Source organism: Opisthocomus hoazin, chromosome 5 (genome assembly GCF_030867145.1).
Source record: "Opisthocomus hoazin isolate bOpiHoa1 chromosome 5, bOpiHoa1.hap1, whole genome shotgun sequence".
Taxonomy (NCBI): domain Eukaryota; kingdom Metazoa; phylum Chordata; class Aves; order Opisthocomiformes; family Opisthocomidae; genus Opisthocomus; species Opisthocomus hoazin.
Window position 1 is genome coordinate 33,604,646 of NC_134418.1, and position 15,188 is coordinate 33,619,833.

At 39.1% G+C, this 15,188-nt stretch overlaps 1 protein-coding gene across 4 annotated transcripts in view; it reads left to right on the forward strand.

Annotated features, from left to right (window-relative positions):
• Positions 1-15,188, forward strand: part of LOC104331173 (bifunctional heparan sulfate N-deacetylase/N-sulfotransferase 3) — a 73,955-nt gene that overhangs the window by 24,273 nt on the left and 34,494 nt on the right. For all 4 annotated transcript variants that reach the window (XR_012763993.1, XM_075420888.1, XM_075420890.1 and 1 more), the window contains exons 3-6: positions 4,859-4,946; positions 8,647-8,801; positions 12,091-12,276; positions 14,993-15,121. Coding sequence is in view for 3 of the 4 variants with exons in the window: in XM_075420888.1 (XP_075277003.1) it covers positions 4,859-4,946; positions 8,647-8,801; positions 12,091-12,276; positions 14,993-15,121 (558 nt within the window). In the remaining variant the exon portion in view is untranslated. The remainder of the gene's footprint in view (positions 1-4,858; positions 4,947-8,646; positions 8,802-12,090; positions 12,277-14,992; positions 15,122-15,188) is intronic.

The window sequence follows — 15,188 nt, forward strand, 5'->3', positions numbered from 1 at the left end:
CTCCAGAAACAAGTCACAGTTCCTTTTCGGTGAAACAGAGTTCAACAAAACGTTCTTGATTCATTTGTTTGATCAGCCAAGATGTTTGGGTCTGCATGTTTTTGTTGAAGCTGAAGAAATTACTACTGTCTGTTTACCGAACACAAGTTGACACTTGTGACTTCTCTGTGACAGACTATAAAGTGAAATCATGTAAAGAGATATCTGAGGACAGGAGGCAGGATGATTTCCTGGCAATCGAAATGGGAAGCAAGTTTGGCGATACGAGTTTTGTCCTTGGCTTTACTGCTGATTTACCGGAGCAAGAGCTCTTGACAGCCCATGTGATCTGTCTGTGCCTCTGTTTGTCCTCTCTGTAAGATGAGAAAAATCAAATAAAACTGTAATCTTTGTAAACAAAGTTGATATTTCTGAATGAAAAGTGATAAAAAGAGCTGTATGTTCTTGTTGTCAAGAAAGGAGGAGGCCATCTATACAACGGCAGGAATTTTCATACATTCCCATTGTGTGATTATTTCAATTAAAGAACAATTCTGTTGTTTACTTCTGTTCCATTTTTGTTCTTGGAGTCCCTTTTCTCCTAAATTCTCAGTCAGTTAAAATCCCGTTGGCAATTGCAGCAGTTTACATTTGCAGAGATTTCATCAAGAATGAAATAGAAATAACTTAAATAGGATGATGCTGATTAATCATCTGAGAATCTGGCTTTGTTTACAACATATGTGATTTCTTATATTCGTTTCATTATGCTATAAACTTCTCAGATGCAAGGATTGAAAAAACTCTGTTGTTTTGCTGTCAGGCTAACTTTTGTCTATTCCTTGGATTGTAACAGGGTCTTTTTATGAGATTATTTTGGACTGTTGGTGAAGAAGGGGGTCTTTCATCATATATTGAATTCTCACATTTGATTTCTGGCACAAGGAATTTCTTAAACGTAGTATGTGAGCTTAGGAAAAGTTGAAAAGAAACTACTCCATTGTAGTACATGAAAGTGATTATGCAGCCAGCAATTTATGTTCCTTATAGTACTAGTGTGGAAGTAAAACATATGTACTAAATAATTATTTATAAATATATGAAGGCTTTACTAAGCAGTTTTTAAAATATAATCTACAGTTCTAGAGTATCAGTATAACATCTCAGACAGATACCCAGGGGGACTGTTCATAAACCAATCATAAAATGTACAGAAAATATCACCAGCTTACCTTCAGTACATAAAATATCATTTAGAAAAGAAAATTCAGGCTTTTCCTCCCCCTACTTCTCCCTCTTTCTGTCTTTCTGGTAGAAACTCACAGTAATAGGCCCTGCCATCTGCTGCTATATATTTTTCATGAGTTTTAACATTTTGTTTTTAGAACCTGAGAGATGAGTAAAATGTCAAGTCACCCAGAAAATAATCATAAGCACGACAACTCAAATGTTATCTCAGCTTGTCTGTACAAGAAGTGGTTCACAGCAGGTCTGTGCCCTCCCTCTTTGCAGATCAAGCAGGCGGAGCAGGTGAGCAGGTACACTGTTGGTGTTAGCTGATGTATTTTCAAATGCCACCACAAGACTTCAACAGGAGATCTTCTGCTAATTTTAGTGAGAGTAACGTGGCCAAAAAAAACAGCAGCATTGCTTTCAAAGTTCATTCTGTAGAAGGTGAACTTCACATTTCCTTTAGAGTTTTGTGTTATTTGGAGTGTCTTATCGTGACTGCTAGCCTAAATAAAATGTAGCCACCAGACCGTCATTGAGGCAAGAAGGTGGTAACTACACTAGCAAAATTAATTCCCAGCAAAGAAGCGAACTCTGTTGTGTTGTCATGGAAATGTCATGGGCTTTTTGCTACCCTTCGTCCTCCTTCCATTCAAAAGCTTGGGTCTGTGACTCTCCTGTCAGCCCTGTAGCTGCAGTGTGCCAGGGAGGTGTAGCAAAGGGCGCCTTCCAGGTTGTGTTTCTCCAACATTTCCAGCCGCTCTGTGTTTTTCCCATTCTGTTCTGTTATGCTGAGACTAGACTGGAGCTGACAAGCTGAGAAGGCATTAGAAGGTGTGAGAAGGATAAGACCTTCAGCTCAAAAAGTGCTCACAGTTCTTAACTTAATTTGGAGGGAAAGATCTGTGCAGCCCATTTCGTGCCACCGTGCTGTCAAGCTGCACTCAGGATCTCTTTCATTCAGCAATGTGTACTGCTAACGTAAGAACTGTATAGCCGTATCGTTTGCCTCCTACATTTTGAACCGTGCAAAGATAAAATTATTTCATTGAATAGGTTCCCAGCAGCTCAGGGATGTTTTTCATAATAAATCCTCTGCAGATTTCCTGCCTTTCATTAGAATAAGAAGTTTCCTCCGTGATCTTTGCACTCTCAGCCTGTGCAAAAGCCCTCGTTACAGTGTTGCAAGATTCTTCTCTTAATATTCCACTTCGGAAGTCTCAAGCTTGTTTCCAATTATCTCCATTCTGTGCTTCATTTTACTCATTCCTTTAGGAAGTCCCTTGTTCTCAGGACATTTTTCAGGCTTTCCAGTGAATGATTACTAGTGCTGTTCTTTGAAACTGCCTATACTGTTGTTGCTGGAGCTACACTTCTGAAGACAGTGCGAGAGGCAAGTTACTTCCATATCTGAGAGGACCTTAAGAAACAGGAGGCAGAAAAGTGATGGTTCTTTCACAGGTTTAGTTCTGTGATTAGTATATATTTAATGAATATGCTTAGGCATAGTGTTCTGGTCTGCTGAAAGGGTGAACAAGGCAAGTACTACTGATGATTCAGAACTGAAACCACTCACGTTTTGTCAGCCATGTCAGCAAAACTCAAATTTGCAACCCCCCAGGATGGGGACAAATGACTCTTTCCTATTGCTGCAGATCAGCTCTCTCAAGCACCAGCTTCCCCGAGCCAGCCAGAGCTACAGCCTTAGAGATATCGCTGAGGCCTCAGATGCAGGGTGGTAGAGGACCGGCGAGCAGCTGCATTTCCGCTTCGGGCAGTGCTGCAGTCTCGCAGTGGGGCCAGGTGACAATGCTCAGCTCTGGAAAGGGAGCACTGGGAAAGGCGAGCACCGAGCAGGGACAGATGTGCCAGCTGTAGCGTGTGGCCACCTCTTCCTGGGAACGGGAACTCCAGTGGACCTGATGCCTTGGTCCGCTCCTGAGGCTAGTGCACAGGGGAGCCCCTGCTAGTGTCACTCTTTGCCTGACTTTGTCACTGTAATGGTGTAGGTATGATAGCGTAAGGAAACAGGCTTGACAGAGTTTGCAGATGGGGGTCGTGCTTTTATTGGAACCAATATAGATGAGCCCTGGAAGAGACCTGAAGAAGAGCTCGTATGCCCAAAAGTTTCTCTGGTAAGGTGCATATAGCCTCTGTCTGTAAAATGGGTCATATTTTAAGGAACTGTAACTTGACTATGCTATGGCTGTAGTCTAAAGCTGGACTTGACTTCCATGCTAACATTTTGTTGTCTTTGGCATTCCGGTTGAAAAAATAATTGTAGACAAATTACTCATATAATGAAAATGTCCAAAGAAACTGTAATTAAAATTACTGGCTTGTATTTTTCAGGACATGAGATTGTCATTGATTTTCAAGACTGAGGAGCCTACTAGACCTTTAAACCTTTAAATTCTCCAGTGATTTTAATCTTTTTGTGCCTTTAAATACATTCCCCTTTCATAACATGCTTAGAGTTTGATTTCTGTCAATAGCAATGCTTTTAATCACTTTATTGAAATCATTGTGCTGTAATGTATGTTGGCTTTGAAAACTAATTGATGACCTTTGATGTATAAATATTTACCTTTCTTTCAAAGGTACTGCATGAGTGCCTATCTCCAAGTGTGTGTGTGCTGTGGCTGGTCGTCACTTCTGATGTGCTGTGTACAGTGTCACAAATCTCCAGAGAGTCCAGTGTGTTCATAAATAACCAACTATCAAGTGCTCAGTTGAAAGCAGGCTATTTGGAGGAATGTACACTCCGAGTCCCATTTTAGAGGAGGCTTTTTGCTTTTCTGTTTTTTTCTTGCTTTGTGAAGTTTTGTTTTGTGTCAGAAAGCTGGGTTCCTTTGTTACACCTGGAAAACTGAAAGAATGAACAACAGCAGAGTGTAAGAGTTTGGGAGATAACTCCTGAAAATAAGATGTAAATCTTGGGAGTAACAAATCAAGAAGAGCATACAGAAATCAAAGAGTGAAGCAGTATCTGATGAATAATCACTTTCCCCTTGCTTCCTGCATGCTGTTTTTTTGTTTGTACTAATTTAGTGCAAGTACATGTATGCTGACAGCCAGTATGCTAACTGTCTGGGGTATGAGTCAGAATTTGGGAGAATTCAGGATTAAGTTCTTTGATGTGGAATAGGCTTCATCTAGCTTCTTTCTGTCTTTCTGGATTTTTTTTTGTTGTTGCCAGTAATTTTGAAACAGGACTGAAATGCTGCATGTGTACTTGAGCTGATCTAGAGAAACATAATTCTAATAGATGCTGTTCACCCTAGAGAATGGAGGAGTGGTCAGGGGCACAAGAGATCTGAATTTCATTCCTGGCAGTGTCCTAGGTTTACTGAGTAATCAGTGGAAGGTCTTTTCTCTGGTGTGTGCCTTTGTCTTCCTGTCTCATGATTCAGGGAGTAAAACAGTGTTTAATAGCTGGTCATCTTTATGAGGAAAATGATGGTGTTTGCATGCTGTCTTTAAATGGTAATGAAAATATCTGTTCCTTCTTTATCATGTATAAAGAGCTGTTTCTAAATAGCAAAAGCAATTGAAAAGACGTGTACCTGTAAAAATATTATTATGTTAAATTTCTGTGCCAGGTGTGTTTTCTACAGATATGTTTATATGGTGGGTTGTTTTTTTTCAGGCCCTGCTTGACACTCAGAATCTTTTGAGAGCTCAGATTACAAATTTTACTTTCAACCTGGGATTTTCAGGGAAATTTTATCACACAGGTAAGAATGAAATATTAAAATCACTTTAATTTTGATGACATTCTTTGTAGCATGAGGAAAGTAAGAATGATAGAACTAAGCGTCTGAGTAGAGAGAACCGTTTCCTTCATAACAGGATAACTGAAAAATCAAATTGTTCTCTCTTCCAGGTTGCTTTGGGGCATACATTTATTTGTGTGATTTACCGAATCAGATTTTTCTCATAAAGTTATTATACCAGATTAACCTTTTGTTTGAGCTGTAGTCTGTCTGGAAATAACCATGTAGTTAAGAGCCTGTAAGCACCTCTTTGCAGCAACATTTCTCTTTTTTCTAAACAAAAAAAAGAAAAAAAGAAAGATGCTCATTCTTTGCATAATAGTCCAATAAGCAGAGCAATGACGTGGAAATAGGAGAGCCAGGCTATAACTGCTAAGAGAAGGACTAAGCCCTTCAGAGAAGTGTCCTGTCAGACTATTAAGCTTCCTGAATAAGAGAAATGTTGTTGTTCCTCCTCCTCCTGCAAGCCGGGACATGCAGAAATGGCAGTTACAGGGCCAGAAGAACTTGCAAGAGGCAGTCCAAGTTTGGGATGACAGTTTTCTGTATGGGTTATACCTGTTAAATATGTGTCATTGGATAACAGTAAAATCAGTCCTGAGGGTGGAATAAAAACATCTCTCTCTTTATAACTTTGTTCAATTTGAGCTAGGTCAGATGCTCACTATGTAACCTCTCCTAGGAAATGGAGGGAGGAAAACACATAGAATAGGTGAACTGGATTTTTCTCTGCATCCATTTCCTGCATGCACAGAGAATTTAGGTGGTCATTTTAGGTGGGATGGAACATCTCAGGATGAGGCACCTATAATTCCAGTAAGCTGCAGTGCCTGCATTAGGTGCCAGTGTGGAACAGATTAAATTCATCCTCCCTTTTTTCTTAAAATTCAATTCCTTTCAACCTGTTGTTCAGTGGTACATTCCTCCGATCAAATGAAATTTTCTGTTGACTTCATTGAGAGATTTGTTGAGCTACCATGGTTTATCATTTCAGATAGTTTAATCTCTACTGTAGAGATATAGCAATATATATTACACATTAAAATAATTTTGTACTTAAACCGCTATAGAAATAGGGAGAAAGAAAATATAAAGTATTAAATAAGATGTGATATAGAAGAAAGAAGGTGCTCTCTACTCACAAACAGAAAGAAAAAGACTTGCTTGCAAAATGGGACAGTATCAGAGCCTGGAAGAGAGAGAGAGAGAGAGACAAAGGACAATACAAGATAATGTCATAGCTGAGGGGTATTAATATGAAAAGAGGGAAGTGAAGTGGCATGTTAGCTGAGACTAGGCACCAAAACCAGATTTGTTTGAAGCCAAAGAAAGACACAGAGCTTGAATATGCTCAACTGCTGTGCATGTTACATAGCAGAGGGATGAGCATGCCTCTTCTTCTGCTCAGCTGTGCACCTTGGCCAGTATTACCTGTCATGTTAAGAAGAGAAAAGGCAGGGAAATAAGTCTGTTATTTAGAGCTGAACAGCTGGAGAGGAAAGCAGCTGCAAGGTCTCTCGGGCTCAGCAGACTTCAGCTAGACTTGGTGAATGTCCAGGTTTCACCCCTGCAATCCAGGTGTCACCCGCACAGTTCAGAGAGAATTAACTTTTTCACATTCAGGACATCACTTGCTCCATCCATTCCCATCCTTTCCTCCCCTTTCTTTTGCCTAGAATGGCCGAGCAAAATTGTCCTGACTGCCAAGTTTGTCACCTGCTGGTGTCCCAGCAGGCAGAGGTACTTTCCAGACCATTTCTTTTGCCTCAGTTGACAGTTCAGATCCTTTGGAGGGAACATGCGCATGGGTTTCCTGGTTTTGGCTGAGTAGGATTTGGCAAAGGCATTGCAGGTTTGTAGTACAAACTGACCCAGTTACTGTTACTGGCTGTAAACTGAATGAGCTGAACCTGTCCCCATTACAGCCCATCCCTTGCTGTGGCTTTCTTCCTTTCTTGATATGATTTCTCCTCCTTGATCCAGCCACCGTAAGACCTTTAGGCACTCCTGTCACTTTCTTTGATAGTGTCTGAAGATCACACAGGGCCCCATGGATTCAATCTAATGGACTAAAATCTAATGATCCTGCAAATATTGACACATTATATATGTCTGCCCACATTTTTCATTCACTGCCGTAGTTCCCTTGGAGGTAATGAGGAATCAAATCACAACAGTGAAGGTAAGTCAGACAAGGTTTGCTGAAGGAAAGTGGAAAAAGCAAAAGGTACATAGGGTTAGTGAGAATATAGCCGTACGGATGCAGAAAGCATCGGAGCTGAACATTTGGCTAAAAGACTGGAAAAGGAGAGTAGATGATGCAAGATGCTGAGAAAGAGAAGGAATTTGTCCAGTTGTGTTGGTTCTTGGCAGGGGTAGGAGCAGTCAGAAAAGCAGGAAGCAGGCACAGCTTGAAGATGTGTTCAGCTAAAGGTTGCTGAAGTTCAGCTTATACAGTCTTTATACGGCAGCTCATGAAGGGGTTATTTAAATTTGGCTGCCTTTGACAGGACTTTGTCATTAAAAGTGCACTGGGACTAGGATAAATGTCTGGGCTTGGGGGTGGAAGGAGTGTCCTGATCTGCCAGCTAATTAGACCCTGATGCTTCCCATGCCCAAGGTGTTGTCAGATACACAGGCTGAATCTCTGCGAGGAGGCTGTACAGCGCCAAGGCAGGGGCCCGAGCACGGAGAGCGGGTTGTCATTGCCCCTGGGTTATGTGAATGGCCACTGGAGTGCTGGGGGTCCCGGCCATCCGCCCACAGCCAGCACCCAGGGTAGCAGGGGCAGGGACCTGGGTCCATCCTCGTGGGTGGCCGGGCTGCGGCCGCTTCTCTCGCCAGCTGGGAGGATTTATGAGCGCCAAAGCGGCCAGCTGGCTCAGGGTGGGAGGACAGGCCCCACCGCTGGCTTATTTACTGCCGTGGCGGCAGCACGTGAGGTGTGGGAGAACAGCAGGGCCATACACCGCAGCCCGAGCAATTCCTGCTCATTAGAAATGGCTGCAGGGCCTGTTGCCTGCACCGCGTCCTCAGGAACAGGCAGGAGGGCGTCTGAAAAGACAGGCCTGGGGCCTGAGAAATAACTCGGTGAGCTCCAGCCACCCTTGGAGTCTCTTCAAAGATGCAGACTTCTGGGAACTCCCGAGTAGGCCGTGATCAGAAAGGTAAGAATTAGTGGGGAAGAGAAGACAATGGTATTATGCATAGCATTTTGAAAAGGCTGCTGGAAAAAAATGCTTCCACGTGTCATAGGTAACAAAAGGAAAAAAAGTTCGTTTGGGGAGTGAATTTAGTTTGGGTAAGGAATACCAGAAAAGCGTTGTCAACATTTTCATTTATACTCTGTATTGAACTGTCTTGTATACAATTTCTCCGATTCTGTCCCTTAGCTACTGATGTTACTGATATAGCACATGCGTGAGGACAGTGTTGTACCATGCATTCAAGATGCCGTGAAAATGGGGCTCAGTCTTTTACTTGGCTATAATTACTTCAGGAAAAGGAATATCTCCTTGGAAACATTTAAAATCCTCAGTACTTTAAATAGTCACATTTTATTGTGCTAATTTCTTTCTTTTATTTTCAAACATTTGTAAGAATATAATAAAAGTAGAGACTTCAGAGATATTATTTTTCTTTTTTTTTTATTTTTTTGCAGGCACTGAAGAGGAAGATGAAGGCGATGACCTGCTGTTGAGGTCTGTAGATGAGTTTTGGTGGTTTCCCCATATGTGGAGTCACATGCAGCCTCATCTCTTCCACAATGAGTCGTCACTGGTAGAGCAGATGATCCTCAACAAAAAATTTGCCTTAGTGAGTTACATTTTTGCATTTTATATTGAATTTAGGTATTCAGAAACCATTATTCCTGTTTTGTTGGAAAATCAATCCTGGTAGACTTTGTTTTCATCTCAATGAATTGAAAAAAAAGAAAGTTTTGATAAAATGCTTTTTTTGCAATCACTCTGTCTTGTGCTATGAAAATTCTGTTTCTCTGTAGTTTGGATCTCCTTCCCAATTGAAGTTTGATATTTTAGAAACAATCCAGTTTCTGAACGGATAAATACTCCATCAAAATTTATCAAATGACTTTATGAAAACAGTGCACATTAGGATTGATGAATTGTGCCACATTTTCAAAGATGCTTTTCTGCGTTGATACCTAATAACATCTTACATCTTCCCTTTGGATCAGCTTTGTAAAAACTTGTTTTGAAAAGCATTGCCTTTACTAATTATTTATTCCCAGCAAAGCTCTGAAAAAAATGTTTCAGTGAGAATATAAGAAAAAAAAAATCCCACAGATCTTCAGGTCTGAGGATACGAGAGAAACAGACTTGCCTTTAGCTGACAGGGAATGACTTTGTTCCTTGAAAGAGCAGGTGGATGTGAAATACCAGAACAAAAGAGAGTGTGCTTATGGTCATGTGTCAGTGAGTGTAGCAGTGAGCAAGTTATAGACCTAGAATATCAAGCATTTAGAGTTTGTATTTGAAATCTTTGCTTTGAATTAAGGTATATGCTTTCTTTTGACCATGTTTTTTACCAAGTTTACCATAAACTGTAGTAGTACTGAGTACAGGCCAGCTCAATTTTACTGTTTCCTTTACAGAAAACATTTAGTAGAAGTTAAATTATGAAAATTTATGAAAATTTAATAATCCTGTGTCCAAAATTCCCTTTTTTCTATGATTCTGTGTACTGTTGCAAGCTCCACTGGAAATTAGTTCTTGTAGTTCTAGTCTAGTGACCTAAGACACCCTCTGGGATTAGTCTACAGTATTGTAACCATTAAAGTATGTTATTAGAATAATTCGTATTCAACCCTGGTTTAGGTAACTTCATCAGTTTCTATTTTCTTCACTGCTTTCAATGCTCTTAATACTTACAGATACCTTATATTAAATGTTTTTCATGTCTGAAGCGATGTATAGACAAACAGAGATGAAGTTACTCACTGTTTCATTTGCTTAAAGCATTTATATTAATAACAAAGATAAGTATCTTGCTTTCTTGAAAGAGGCTGAAATTGCTGATGCCTCACGCATTATCAAACTGAATGTGTATATTGTGTGTGAAATGCTCACTAAGAATAATGGAGACACTGATACATTAAAGATAATAGGCTCGTGATTAGAATGAAAGAATTTAATTACATATCTATTACTCCATATTGTAAAACTTGAGGGGAAAAAAACTCTTAAAAATCAGATGTTTGTTTATAGCTGAATGAAGGAGATTAAGCGGAACATTAGAGAATGCAGTTTCTTAACGTGTTCTGTAAAGATTTTTCCTTCTGATGTTTACGCGTGCTTAAGGGAAACAGAAAAGAGAAAAGGAAGAGGAATTGAAATATCTGCAATGGAATTAAGTAGGATAAAGCTGTGTAACTGATGGGGTATCCATTCTTTATCTCCCCATGCAGTAAAACCAATAGGCCAGATCCTTCTCATTCCTACTTTGGCAGATTACACGTAGTGCACCCCAGCTGTAAAGCAGCAGATGATGCGCTCCCTGGGTGCAGCACTGTCGCTGGTGGGGTGTTTGGACCTTACCCAGGAGCGATACAGCCTTACAAGAATTCCAAAAGCTGCACCAGCCGCAGGGTGGTAAAATCTGATGCCCCATTATGTATATCATAAATTGCTAAAAGGAAATAATAAATTCACCAGTTGTTTAAATATAGAAAAATCAGGGTTCTCAACTGTGACTAAACTATACCTGTCTGTTACACACACCATTACACTAGGTTCCAGGTAGCCCTTTACTGAGGAAAAAATAGCTTTCTTCCCTTGCAGGCTTCACATCTTTAAAGTCTTATTTCTCATGTTCTTCCAGAGCAGAAGCAAGTGCTGCCTTTTGTGGGTTTGCTTTGTTTTGAGCGGTTAGTAAAGTTGTCATGTTTAAATTATAAAAGATGTGTCTAATATTGAATCCTATTTAAGCTTTTGAAGACCAGTATATTAGTTTTCCTGCAGTAGTCCAGTCCTCTTCCAGAAAAAATGAAGATGATTTTGCCAAGGTCACACACCCATTTTTCTTTGAGATAAGTCTTACAGAGATTTTCATATTCCTTAGTAACTAGCTTATTCAAAGGAAGAGACCCAAGTACCAACCAACTCTTACCTTTGCACACAAAGTATGATTCGAAAATATGATGAAGATGACCATACAAATGCAAACGATATAAAAAACTCTTAAACAGAATCCAAAGGTTGCGCAAAGGCAGTTTTCCTAAACCATTGCAACACAACAACGTCTTATGGACAGTGCATTCTGCTAACCAGACTATCACAGAAATATCTACTATATACTGTTTCTTTGAAAACTAATCTGAAACAAAGGAGAAAAGGTGTCAAACTTCTTTACAGTATGCTGGAAACCAGAAACTGGAGAGAAAATACAGTGAATGTCAAGAGAAGGTAATGCCAGCAAGGTCAGTATGTAAAGAAGATAAATGACAGGAGTCTGCAAAAATAGAAGATGTGCTACAGAAGGGGTTAGTCTACAACAACTGCCTATTATCCTCATAATTTTAGAAGTGTTTATCTTTTCTCCTTTTTTAAAATGACGAGAAAATGGTTAAGGTGGTTTTTGAATATGGTCTTATGTTTCAGGTGGACTACAGGGGAAATGCAGTGACTCTGTGAAATTCAGCTAACAGTCCAAGTAATTGTGTAAGGGCATGTAGTGGAAATCACACTTTTGTTATTATAACTGCCAAATGCTACCTGTTGTGTTGAATATGTGCCAGTAATTTTCTCTCCAAATCCTTAGTTTGTGAGCAAATTCCTTGCAAGAACTTGAAAGAGCGCAGCTTTCTGTTTAATGTAGATGGAAGAACTCAATGTAAAATACATCTATATCACTCTTCCCTACATACTCATAAAAATATTTATTAAAAAGGCTTTTGTATTAAAATTCTGCTTTTCATCTTCACCATGCTGCCTTCCATCTCCCTTAAGTATCAGCATATTTTGATATCACCATTATTTGCATTTCAGACCTTTTCTTGATCTCTCACAAAGAAAGGATTTGCGAAATGCTAAAACATCAAGTTTCTTAAATTTTTGAAAGCAGTCATTGTTCTGTTATGTTTTAGGAACATGGTATTCCAACTGATTTGGGCTATGCAGTGGCTCCACACCATTCTGGAGTCTATCCAGTACATGTTCAGCTTTATGATGCCTGGAAAAAGGTCTGGAATATCAGAGTTACTAGCACAGAAGAATACCCACATCTGAAGCCTGCAAGGTATAGACAAGGCTTTATCCACAAAAATATCATGGTGAGTTGTATTTATGATGTTCATATTACAACCACTCTACCTTTCTGCGAACAATTTATTTTTTAAGTGGAAAAGCACTGTATCCTGAAAGTTCACATTGTGAGAAGCACATATTGCAATGCATAAGTAGCAAGATATATTTGACAGTATCTTGTTAATTAAGATCAGTCTGTTGCTGGTGGTGTTACTGCTGATGAAGGTGGCCTCCAGGCACCCCACTGTTAACAGTTAAGAGGCTGTTAACTGTTCTAGTCCTACTGTTAACACTGGTTCAGAGATCTCAAGGAAAAAGTCAACTTTACATCTTTTAACAGAATATTATGGGTTAGATTTTTAGCAGGTTTTAAATTTGCATGGTGCCATTAACTGCAAAAGAGTTTTGCCAGTTTATGCCATCTGAGAATCTGGATCTTGGTGCATAAATATTTTTCTTCTTCCATTTGAACAATGCACAGTTGCCCTCTTTTTGCTTCCTGCCATATGGAAATGTGACTTTGCTTTGCTCTGTGGCTTAACCCCACAGCTAGGCTTTGGGCCCAGGTGATCAGTCTGGATGCAAAGCAACCACTTAAAGGTTGGACGGAAGGAAGACACACACCCCCCACACCCCTCCAGGCTAAGAAACTGCTCTGTTGAGGCAACCACAAGTCAAATCACACAATTTTTCTGTATTACGTAATTCACAGCGTCGTTCACTGACAGCAGTATTTGCCAAAAGGGGTTGTACACAACTGACGTGGAAGGCGTTATGCTAACACCATCTGGTCACTGGGGCGTAGGCTATTTCTGATTCACATACTGTCATCATTATCTGAGAAGTGTTTCAAAACAACTTTCCAAGATACTTGACGGTATGTTCTCCAGTAACTTTCTTTTGGAGCATGTAGGAGAGGGTTGAATGCTTTGACAATATATTTCCCACTGAATGGGAAAATACAGTGTGTACTGTATTTTACCTCTGACTGCAGTAAGCAGGTTTGGAGGGTCAAGTGCCTTAGCGTGAGACTGCCACATAGCTTAGAAGAGAATTCTGGTATTGTCCTCAATACAATTGATTGGATTGGATATAACTTTTCTAAACAAAATAAAAATATTTAGAAGTTTTGGTCTATTTTTGAATGAAGCAAACGAAAATGATCTCCAGACATCCAGGAAAAAGATTGATACCGTGCAGATCTGAGCTACATTTTGTTCTCCTCAAAGCAATAGCTGCATGTAAAATAATGGGTTTGTGGATATGCTCAGGGGACGTGAAGCATTTGAGGAAGACTGATTGATTCACAGAATCTCCAAAAGTCTCATAAATTTTGGTAAAACCATGTCGTTTGAAGACACATAATGAAATTTAACACGAGGACACTGAGGCCAAAAAACTCTTTCCAAGAACAGTCATACGAAACCACCTGTTCTGGGAGTCTCATGCTTTCAATTCTCGAGGGCAAATGCATTAATATGTTACATCTGCAGGCTTATAGTGATGAATACATTCAGTAATAAAATCATTGTGTAAGATTTGTCAGAGCATTTCCCGTCTAGTACAGCTTCATTCCCTGCCTCTGTGAAGAACTGTTCTCATATTTAATCAGTGAAATCCAAAGGTTTTTAAAAAGTATATGCAAGTTTATACCAAACACACGAATTCCACACATTTTCTGACAACACAGAATTTATGATCTGTGGTCGCAGTATACTGTACATTACAACAAAGATTTTGAGAAATGAAACTACAAGAAATAAAGAGTATCTAGAAAACCACAGTCTGTGTCAAGTAAGGGATTTGTATGCTGTAAAAGTTTAAGTTACCATATAATAAATGTTCTAAATTGGACTAAAATGTTTGAGAACAATCCCAGTTTAAGAATTGTACATGAACATCAATACGCAGCAGCTGATTTTCCATTAAAAATAGACATTATTGAAATACTCTCCAGCTAATTATTTTCTGAAGTTGATAGAAAACATTTTGAAGTTCTACTGGAAAACCTAACTGAATCTATTAGTTCTTCCTTTTCAAAGGGCTTGTTCTTTGCATGTTTTTAAAAATACTTCTGTTTATGCTACTTTTTATTGCAATTGGTTTTTCAAAACTAGCACAGTTGAATGAGAAGCAAATCTTTCTTATAATGTGAGCATTATCAGCAAAACTCATAATGTGTCAGTGTGGAATGATTATTGGTGGTGATGCCTAAGCTGAAAAAAAAATTACTTTCAAATTCCAGTTTAAATTTACAACAAAGCCATCCAAATGAAAAGTGGAACTGGTTAATACAATATGGATTGATAATATTTCAGATTATGTTTCAAATTATGTTATAGTTTTAGAAATCTTTGATGACCAGACTTCAAATACTTGGTGTTCGGATCAGGTGTTATGGACAAAATTAGTTTGAGGAGGTTGCTGAATTGTAACTTACTGATCAAGAGCAATCTCCAGTTTGGAACAAAGTGTGATGAATTTTTGGATGTTATGATTTCAATGATAATAAAAATGTTGTTTCTTTCAGTAAGCACTATTTATTGATCTGCCAGTGTATGGATTCAACTAGATAATTATTGACTTCTGGCGAAGTTGTGATGCCAAATCTACCCGGCAGTTATCACAAAGGAACGTTATCAGTTATGTGTTACTTATCTGGCATTTATTATCTCATTAAAAGTATAGACATTTTTGTTCTGTGAATTTCTCTTGAATAATTTTTTTTTTTAATAAATTCAGGTGCTTCCTAGGCAAACTTGTGGCTTATTCACCCACACAATTTTCTATAAAGAGTACCCTGGAGGCCCAAAGGAACTAGACAAAAGTATTCAAGGAGGAGAGTTGTTCTTCACAGTGGTTCTCAATCCAGTAAGTACAGTGTAATTTTGAAATATTTTTTAAAAATTAGTTAAAGGAGAAGTTACTGTGTGCTTCA